Raw genomic sequence first — 10,214 nt, forward strand, 5'->3', positions numbered from 1 at the left:
ACCCAATGACTCAATACATCCATTGACATTTATATCAAATTTTAATTTTAATTTGTAATAATCACAGATTTTTATAGAAATCTGTGGTAATAACACGAAAAAGTAAGTGTATAGAAAATTATTTGATAATTATTCGGTTTAGCGGCCTCACCTTTCGATGAAATTATGTTCGTTTTTGCACGAAACGAAAGAATCTGGTAGAAAAAGAGCGTCGCTCTGTTCCGCTAACTGAAATATTAATCGTTAAAGTTGACAACTATTCTGGTTAACTTTTAATTAAGGATATGATGGAGGAAAAGACGAGTCGTTCCAACGAGACTGACGTCAACGATGCTAACGTGGAGTCAAAAGTAGGTTCACGTTTGCTTAGTACGTTTCGTTTCGTCCCGTAAGTTCTATATTTGAAATGTCTATTCGCAGGCAATGCTAAAGAGAAAATTGCAAATGAAGTCGGAAGCGCTTGTGTTGTTGAGCCAGGAGATGGATCAGTGTAGGACAGAACGAGATCAGTTTAAGCTGATGGCAGAGCAAATTCAGGAGAGGTTTCTACATTTGAAGAAGCAGATGTGCGATATGAAGGAATTGAACAGGTAGGTATATCTGATTCAGACCTGTGGTACGATGGCATCGCTTCAAGACTAAGTTTTATGATCTGTTCACTATCTTGCAGTAAATATTTTTGCAGATGTTACAACTTGGACGACGATTTTAGAACCTTGGATTTATTAGCAGAAGCACGAGAGCAGAATAAGTGTCTCAGGCTGCAGGTCGAAATGTTAAGACAGAAGCTGGCGGATGCCGAGGGTGATATCAAGGTGTTACGTACAAATAATAATCGTATACCAATTGAACAGCAGGAAACTCAATTAGCACCAGCCATGCATCAAAGAGAAGAGATGATAGAACAGTTAGAAAAATTAAATTTAAAGGTAAGCATAAGAAGAAAAATGTCAAAAATTAAGAATTTGTTGCATAGCGTTGCGTTATATGGGAGTCCTGTCTCTGCAGTTTTCTATGTTTTTATGTATTTCAGAATTAGTTTGCATAACGTCTTGTACCTTTATGTTCTTGATCATTGTGTTATATAAGACTTGTATGTATACATTAATATAAATATCTTTATATTGTATTAACAATAAATTAGCAGTAAAAGATCAGTTAAAATTAGAACTTTTTTTACAAAAAATTTATGTTGGAATATATCTTGAAAATCTCTACATTAATGTTTTTGAAGTCACTTATTTCAAATTTTTGGACTTATAATTGAAAAATTAAAAATGGCCAATTCCATGTGACAGCCATACTGACTGTTAAGAAAAATGTTGAATTCTGATATTAATAAAATTGTATATATGCATATGCAGAGTTGGAAAGTAATGCGTTACTTGCAAATGTTTATCATTTTCGTTACTTTTTTCTATCTGTAACAATATCATCATTCCATTTTTTACAATAATGATAACGAATTTGCCGTTACTTTTATCGTCACATTTTTAAACTTATTTATTTTCTTATTTTATAATAGATTTTTTAATTTATTTTATCTCTATATCTGTTAGATACATTCCCGTATCAAATATTAAAAATCTACAATTCACATATTTGTTACATATATATTATAGATTTTCAATATTAATAGTGAATATTGGAATGTATTCTTAATAATGACTTAATGTTTGAAAACAATAAATTTAATCTAAAACTTTATATAAAAATAAATATAATATAAAGAAAAACTTATTCTATATACAGACTAGTTTAGAGAGTTTCAAGTTTTAATATTTATTACAGTTGATTATTGAATGATTATTGAATAATATAAATTTCAAGTCTAATTAAACTTATTTTAGAGTTACAAAAAAAGTAATGAAAAAATACCGAACGTAAATAACGAACCATTACTTGAAAAGTAACGGTAACGCATTATTTTTTTAAATCAGTAACGAGTAATGGTAATGAGTTACTTTTTGCAAAAAATAATGATAACCTGTTTTTTTAAGGTAACATCCCATTGCATGTGAAGTTAAAGCTTAAAAAATACCTACGTATAAAATTTTATACATAAATAAGTCAGTTTATTTTTTTAAAATTTGACTGCCATATTGAATCTATTTTAATTTTTTAAATTTCGATTTTTAAATTTGCAATCAGTAACTCCAAAACCCCCATATATATTTGCTGAAATTTAGCAAAATATATTTAACAAAAAAATTTGTGTAACGAAGGATTAACATTAGAAGTATCATGTGGTCATTATTAACTCTTTTTATTTTTTAAATTGGTATCTTATTTCTTGTGTAAGAGATAGGAAATTTATCAGTCATTTTTTTTATCTTGATAAAATAGTTTTTCATAATTTTTTAAATTTTTATAGTAATTCATTTATTTGCATGTCACTTTAATTAGTAAAAAATATTGATATTTTTAGTGTTAAAGTAATACATATTAACTTTTTATTTATTGTCAATTTATCTTATGCCTAGTATCGGTTTTTAATTCCTCGAATCAATTTATATTTCAACAAAATACTATCATTTAATGAGATTCTGCTATAGTGTTCACAGTTGCAAACAGATCTACAAACAGTATTGGATGAAAAACACGAGTTGGAGATGGAAAGGGATGCCTTCAAATGTAAGGCTCATCGTTTGAATCATGAACTGTCCAAAGCTTTAAATGCTAGTAAACCAGTTGATTTGGATGCTCTTATCAATGAAAATCGGTAATTAGAGAAAGAAATTAGATGTGTAATTGAAGTTTTGAAATATATGTAGATATTTATATTGCAAATGTTCTAGATATTTGCAAGAGAGACTGCAGCAATTACTGGAGGAGAAGGAGCTCACGCGTCAATCTTTGTCAAAATATAAGGTAGATAGATAGTAGATGAATTATTATGCATTTCAAATTATTATTAATTTATAATTGTTTCTGATATTAATTAATTTTTTAAGAGTATGTTAGATAGTAAAAGAGCCAAAGGTGCTATCAAGTTGGGAGCAAATTCTGCAGCTGGAACAGTGATGACTCACAAACAAGGTAAAACATATATGTGAGAATTTATTTATTATTAAACTTTTTGTATAAAATATATAGAATATATTTCTAATTTTTAGTCGAACAGCTTCTTCAACAAAGTTCATATGTACCGCCTCAGAAATCTGCTGCCGCCGTAACCGATCTACGATGCCTTTGCACTGCCTTGCTGGAGGCTTTAAACGACAAAACTTTAGCTCTGGCGCATCAGAAGAAAGCGAACAAGTAAATAGTTCGACGTCAGTCACATTTATACATTTATGTTTCTGTCTTTCCGTACTCATTTGCATACGTTGTTTGCAGAATACTGGCATTGAGAATTTGTGAATTGGACAGTGCTGTACAGTCACCGACCACCAAGCTCTTGGAGGGATATACTAGCGCCAATGTTGATTTGAGAAGTACGTATAATTAAAATTATAATCGTTGCCATCGCGTTAACATATTTGTGTAGCAGATTTATTATTATACCACACTTTTACATTTTTTACAGGTGACAATGACTTAAATGATTTAAATCATACAACTAACAATAGCGTAGATAATATCGAAGAAAACAATGTCATAACGAGTGAGAACAATATACAATGTAGTTCTTCGCCTGAAAGTCAAGTTATGCAACAATTGCAATCGATACAAATGAGCCTTCCAAAGAACTTAGGAGTATTGGTTCAAAAGGCATTAAATAATCTGAAGGATAATGATAAACAGAAAATGTGAAATTAAAAAAATACAAAGAATGTGTGTATGTGCACACGCGTGCATGCCTGCGTATGTATATCATAATGTGTATATAGAAAGTAGGTTTGAATAGAAGATGCGAGTACTTTAATGGACAGTATATTGAGCAGTGCAATTCTTGAAAAAAATCTAGTCGTTTATAAACAGGATTGGGAAAGTTACTTTGTAAAAGTAACTAGTTACAGTTACAGCTTTCAAAAAGTAACTAGTTACCATTACAAGTTACCGACTCTAAAAAGTAACATATATGTTACAGTTACAGTTACTCAAAAAGTAACGAGTCATTATTTTTTAGTTACTTTTCTATTACACTGTTCAACAACAAAAATTTCTTTCGTATACCATAACCGAAACTATTCATTTTTCGTAGTTTTTTTGGATGCTGAATCCGAATCCGGTTGTAGAATTGCTTTGTTACGTCACAATTTTGGAAAATTTGTAGATAAAGTTGCAGAAAAAAGCTATTTTTACGTATTTGGTCATATTATAACTCAGAAATGTGAAAGAAGTGCTAGAGAAGTGTTTGCAATCAAAATTAAGCATGTTGTTAGGACTTAATCCTCAAAAGAAATTTGTTGTGTCCGTTGTAGTTAACAAGATATTTATTGTCAATCTGGGGTCTATGGAAAAATTATGAATTTAATTGTTGACAATTTATCCAACAGCTTCAAATTTTGTCTATTTTGCGGAATCCACATTTTCAATTTGAAGTTTACACAAAAAGTAAAATTTATTTGTGCAAACGCGCGCGCGCGCATATTTTTAAATATTTTTTAACACATCTGTTATATTGAATCCGCCATTTGGAACTCAATTTTGATTGATTGGATTTGTATTCAGCGATTTAAACTTAAATTTGACAAACTTAAATTTTAATAAACTTAAATTTTAATAAACAAAATTGGAAGCTGTTTGGTAAATTATCAATGATTTAATTCGCAACTTTTCCATAATGGACTCAATATTTAACGAATAACTTGTTCACCATAACGAACACAAAAAATTCTTTTTGAAGATTGAAAGTTCTAATAACATAACTTAATTTTGATTGCAAGAACACTAGAGGTGTGCGAATCAAGCATTTGCATGGTCAAATCGAATCGAATCGAATCTCTTTAATTCGAATACGAATCGAATCTAAATCAAATTTTTCCAAATTAACATTACATGTTAATTTAAACGTAATAAATATCAAAATTGATGATTTACGCAATGATTTAAACAAACTGAAGACCTGTTTTCGATTTACATCTCATTACAAAGGATCATGATTTTATGTGACATTTTGAACTAGAAAATAATAATATGTGTGTACACGAATAGTTAGAATGCTTTCGAATATTTTATTAATCTATATGAAAACATTACATATATCAAAAATACTTATTTATTAGGTAAGAATAATTGGCCGCGCGGGAGATGTAAATGAACCAAATAAAATAGACGATCGATTCGGAATCGAACCATTGTTGATTCGAAATTCTTGAACTATTCGATTTCGAATCTTGCAGATTCGAAAACGAACTCGAATCGAATTACTGTGATTCGATTCGATTCGATTCGAATTCGAACTATTCGCACACCTCTAAAGAACATTTTTCTAGCACATTCTGAAGTTATAATATGATAAAATACGTAAAAATGGTCTATTTTTACAACCTGCAAATTTTTCAAAATTGTAATGTGATAGAGCAATTCTACAACCGGATTCGGATTCAGTGTCCAAAAAATTACGAGAATTGACTAATCTTATTATGGTGTTTTTTTTTGTTGAACTATGTTATCAGAATATAACAGAACAACATGGATAACATTGAAATCCATTAAGATCAGAGAAAAAAAACTAGTTTACGTGTTATATAATTTTCAACAATTCGAATCTAATAGTCTTAAATAATTTTATTTAAAAAGTAGGAAAAGTGATTCAACAGCAGCCTATATTGACAAATTTGAAATATACATATAAAGTAACTATAAAAGTAATTATTAAATTATAGTTACTAGTTACCCAAAATATGTAACTAACAAGTAACTCTACCTTTCCGTGACTCGCCGAATTTATTGAAACTTGGTAAATTTGAAGAGTAGTCAAAAATAATAAACACGTATTTTTTTATATCATCAATGGTGCAGGTTTAAGGGTGCTACTCCTTAGTGATAAGCCTATAGTGATAAGCACGAATACTTAATTTTTTATATTTTAGCTTATTGTATTAAAATTATATTACTTTATCTCGCTTCTGCCGAACCCAAAAATAACCGACAAAGAGATGATGGGACTTTATCCCTATTTAGTTTTTTGTTTTTATTTTTATTATTTTTTTTACATTTTTCATAAATTTTTGTTATTTTCTTTACAATTAGGTCACTTTTTATCTATATCTATTTTTTTATTTTATTTTTACATACTCTTTGCAGAAATGATATTAAAAACAAATTCTTGTACACAAAGATTTTACACACAAACCGCACTTTATTACTGCTACACACATTATTCATTCTACTACATTATTTTATGCGCAGATAGTTTTACAATTTTTGAAACAATCTATGGAATTATCAAAATCAAGTGCAAATTTTCTCTTGTAAATATCTAGTTATCTTCTCCATGATTTAATTAATTTAATTATTTAATTAATTAAATTTATTTAAATATTCGTGGTACAAAGTAAATATTTGCAAAAAAAACCATTTGATTTTGATAATCCCATTGATTATTCAAAAATTTCAAAAATTGTGAAACTACTTGCGCATTATGTATTAATATTGCAGTAATAAAACTTTATAAGTGGTGTGCAAAATCTTTGTGCATACAAGAATTTTTTTTGAATATTTGCAAGGAATACGTACAATAAAATGAAAAAAATAGATATAGGTGAGAAGAGACGTAATTGTGAAGAAAATAAGAAAAATTAGTAAAAAATGTTTAAAAAATTGTAAAAATGTAAAATAATATTTTAAAAATAATAAAAAACAAAAACAAAAAACTAAATAGGGTTAGACTCGCTACCTCCTCGTTGGTTATTTTTGGATTCGGCAAAGAGCAAGATTAAATAAGTAGCTCTAATACAATGATACAAAAAATTAAGTACTCATGCTTATTACTATAAGGGGAGTAGTTTTGCACCCTTATACCTACACCATTGCTGATATAAAAAAAAGCGTGTTTATTATTTTTGACTACTCTACAAACTGTATCAAGTTTTATTAAATTTGGTAAGTCATAGAAGGGTAAGGTTACTTGTAAGTTATAAGTTACAGTTATAGATGGAAAAAAGTAACGAAGTTAAGTTACAGTTATTGAAAAAAATAACTCCAACTGTAATTTTGTTACAAGTAACGAGTTACTTCCCAATACTGCAGGCTATAAATTATATTGTGTTTTTATCAATGGCAAATTATATAATGATTGGTTTATCATAAGTGAGCAATGACTGCATTTAACAGAAGATACAGCTTTGTAACTATTGATTTTTTAATATGATTGGTTTATACATTTAGATCTAGTGAGGAAGTAAGGAATTTTTTTTCTTGGGTAAGAACTAATTATATTAAAGAATCTTATAATAGTTGCAATTTTTTTTCTGAACGCAGCCAATATAAAGTGGTATTAGGTTATATATTTATCAAATCAGTATTTAATTTTAATATATAACTTGAAAATTTTGTGATAGAGATGATTTTTATTGAATGATGAAAGATAATTTATTATGCCACTGTTATAACAATTAGTTTAACATATCATTTATGTGTAACACATAATCACAACACCATAATACGTACTATTATAAGTAGGGCGATCGTGTTAAGTGACGATGATTTCTCGCAAATCTTTTCATAAAAGACATTGTCCAGCTGATCTAATCACGAGTTGCGAATCAGATCTATCTGCGAGTTATCGAAGGTCTTACCGATCTCTTCAGTTGATAATAAAGTACATTTTCTCCTGTGTGGACATGTATATATTGTATATTGTTATTGTTAAATATATAGAATAACATTCCAAACATATTTGCGTTTATGTGTACAGCGTTATTAATTTCACCTCTTTCAACTTTATCTTCTTTCATAATTTCCAGGTGTTGCAATGTACATATGTCTGGTTATTGATAATAAAATTTCTTTGTTTCTGCAGTTTCTATACTTATTTGTTGAATCACTTATGTAACTGTGCAGTAACGGATAATTTCTTCTTTGTTGGATTTCTTTTTCTTTTATTATCCGCTCGTATGCTGTGCCTGAAGGATGCATTTAGAGACTAAAAAGATGTCTGAATTAACATAATTAATAAAAATATACTTTCCATAAAAATGAAAATGTATATACACACACTTTCTGGAAAATTCCTTTATATTTGATGTCCTTTAGTTTCTTTTGTAATTTTTGATGCTTTTTTCCTTCTGTTTTTTTCAATAATTTTATTAAGTTTTTTCTTTCTTCTAAAACTCGAAACTTTTTCATTTGCTTGACTGAGTGACATTAACTTCTACGTATGACATTCTTTCTATGTATTGAACAACTATGTTTTTGTAATCGTGCAAAAAATTAAAAATTTTAATTATGTATATATAATCCTTTATTTTCCTGTTTTGATAATAATGTTGCTCTCTTCTTCCCAATTTTTGTTCTCTGTATTGAATTATTCCAGACTTTTCACTATTTGGGGATAATCAATTGATTATTCCCAAATTGTGAGCGCGTTATTATTGATTATATGTTTACTTTTCAGAAATTTTATAGAAATTTATTTTGCTATATTTGATACATACATTTGTTATGAAAAGAAATTCGTGATAATTTATTTATTCTTTTAATATAGAGTTGGAAAATTGAAAAGTTTGAAATAATAAATTATAAGTCTCTTCAAATATAAAAATAATTAGTTAACGAAAGGCACTAAGAGTTAATACAAAGAAAACGTTGCGTTAAAACTTCTAATAAAGTTGTATACTATAAATCAAATTACATCTTCTTACATTTGTCGTATGTTTCGGTCCACTTCAGACCTTCTTCAGCGATGAATACTAATAGTTCCGCCAAAATTATAATATTCAATTCTTAATTGTCAAACCATGTTCTGCAATGTATGAAGTGGGCCTTCAGTTCCACAATGGCTTGACAATTAATTAGGAACTGAATATTATAATTTTGGCGGAACTATTGGTATTCATCGCTGAAGAAGGCCTAAAGTAAACCGAAACGTACGACAAATGTAAGAAGATGTAATTTGATTTATGGAATACAACTTTATTAGAAGTTTTAACGTAACGTACTGCGTATTGACTCTTAGTGCCTTTCGTTAACTAATTGTTTTTATTGAAAAGTTTATTTTATTATATACTATAATGACATATAAAACAGATATAAAACAATACTGTTTCAACTGATTTATTGCGCATTTATATACAGGGTGTCCTGAAATTCGCGAATCAAAATATCATAGCAAGAAAATCTTCGAAAAATTAAGGAAAAAAGTTATTTGTAAATTTTTATTTTAAACAGTAGTTTTTGAGATATAAGAATTTAAATTTAGCCAATTATAAATTATGATTAAACGGAAACATGTCCGTGAGCGCGTCGATAGTATTAAGCCCCATCTACATAAGTTGCAAACGCACAACGCAAACGCAAACGCGGAGAAAAAAAAAGAAAGAAATGTCCGCATTTGCGACTTATATAGATAGGCCTTTAGTAGTTGCGCACTTCATGCGCGTACTAATTTATAATTGGCTAAATTTAAACTCTTGTATCGCAAAAACTACTGCTTAAAATAAAAATTTATAAATAACTTTTTTACTTAATTTTTCGAAGACTTTCTTGGTATAATATTTTGATTCGCAAATTTTGAGACACCCTGTATGTGTTTTTTTATTTACATATCACATAGTTTTTTAATTTTTACAAGAGAAGGGACTCAAGCGTCTCTTTTCGATTTTGATGATTTTGTTGATTTTGATGAATATGACAAAAAATTCCCACAGGAAAGCGTTTTTTGATAGGCCGAGAATTTGTCATGCAACAACTCTAAACATATTTATAATTTTTGTAAATCCTATTTAGAGGAAAAATAGATTCCATAAAAAATCTTTTTAAAAAAAGAAAAAATATACGCCGAATACATAAAAAAATGTCACTTACATTCTTTTTAAAACTAAGAATAATTTTTTTTTATAATTTAAATATACAATTACTTAAAAATTGATTGATTAAAAATAGTCGTGAAATCAATAAAATTATAGCCAAGTTATTAAAAAAAGCCAAGTTATTAAACTAGCCTCATTTATATTTAAAAGATCTCAAAAAAGCTTCCCATACAGCACAGAAGTTTGCAGCAATATTGCAGCAAAGTTGCAACATTGCATATTGCAATGCAATGCTTTAGAAACATTGTTAAAATATAGATTTGCAACATTATTTTAATAATGTTGTAACAATGT

General features: G+C 28.3%; 1 protein-coding gene and 1 long non-coding RNA gene across 3 annotated transcripts; one reads left to right on the forward strand and one right to left on the reverse strand.

Annotated features, from left to right (window-relative positions):
• LOC105456619 (coiled-coil domain-containing protein 149) lies at positions 1 to 3,790 on the forward strand. Of its 2 annotated transcripts, XM_011700811.1 has the most exons (10): positions 1 to 102; positions 282 to 350; positions 421 to 590; positions 686 to 929; positions 2,556 to 2,722; positions 2,799 to 2,871; positions 2,955 to 3,039; positions 3,117 to 3,261; positions 3,340 to 3,437; positions 3,530 to 3,790. In XM_011700811.1, exons 2-10 carry the CDS (start codon positions 285 to 287, stop codon positions 3,754 to 3,756), a joined length of 1,275 nt encoding a protein of 424 aa, XP_011699113.1. In that variant the 5' UTR covers positions 1 to 102; positions 282 to 284; the 3' UTR covers positions 3,757 to 3,790. The 2 variants fall into 2 exon arrangements, with proteins under 2 accessions (XP_011699113.1, XP_011699112.1); XM_011700810.1 differs by having other exon boundaries at positions 1 to 350.
• A 3,673-nt stretch (positions 3,791 to 7,463) lies between these two features.
• LOC105456620 lies at positions 7,464 to 8,029 on the reverse strand. Its single transcript, XR_975270.1, has 2 exons — positions 7,823 to 8,029; positions 7,464 to 7,723 (listed from the first exon to the last, which is right to left on the reverse strand). It is a non-coding gene; the product is annotated as an uncharacterized LOC105456620 (long non-coding RNA).
• Positions 8,030 to 10,214: the final 2,185 nt, after the last annotated feature.

Source organism: Wasmannia auropunctata, unplaced genomic scaffold, assembly GCF_000956235.1.
Source record: "Wasmannia auropunctata unplaced genomic scaffold, wasmannia.A_1.0 LD335628.1, whole genome shotgun sequence".
Taxonomy (NCBI): domain Eukaryota; kingdom Metazoa; phylum Arthropoda; class Insecta; order Hymenoptera; family Formicidae; genus Wasmannia; species Wasmannia auropunctata.

Bases quoted from the DNA above. Each gene is read 5' to 3' on its own strand.
- LOC105456619 (XM_011700810.1), top strand. From the start codon at position 285: ATGATGGAGGAAAAGACGAGTCGTTCCAACGAGACTGACGTCAACGAT. The intron at 591-685 runs GTAGGTATATCT...ATATTTTTGCAG, and splicing joins GATATGAAGGAATTGAACAG to ATGTTACAACTTGGACGACG. The intron at 2,723-2,798 runs GTAATTAGAGAA...CAAATGTTCTAG, and splicing joins GCTCTTATCAATGAAAATCG to ATATTTGCAAGAGAGACTGC.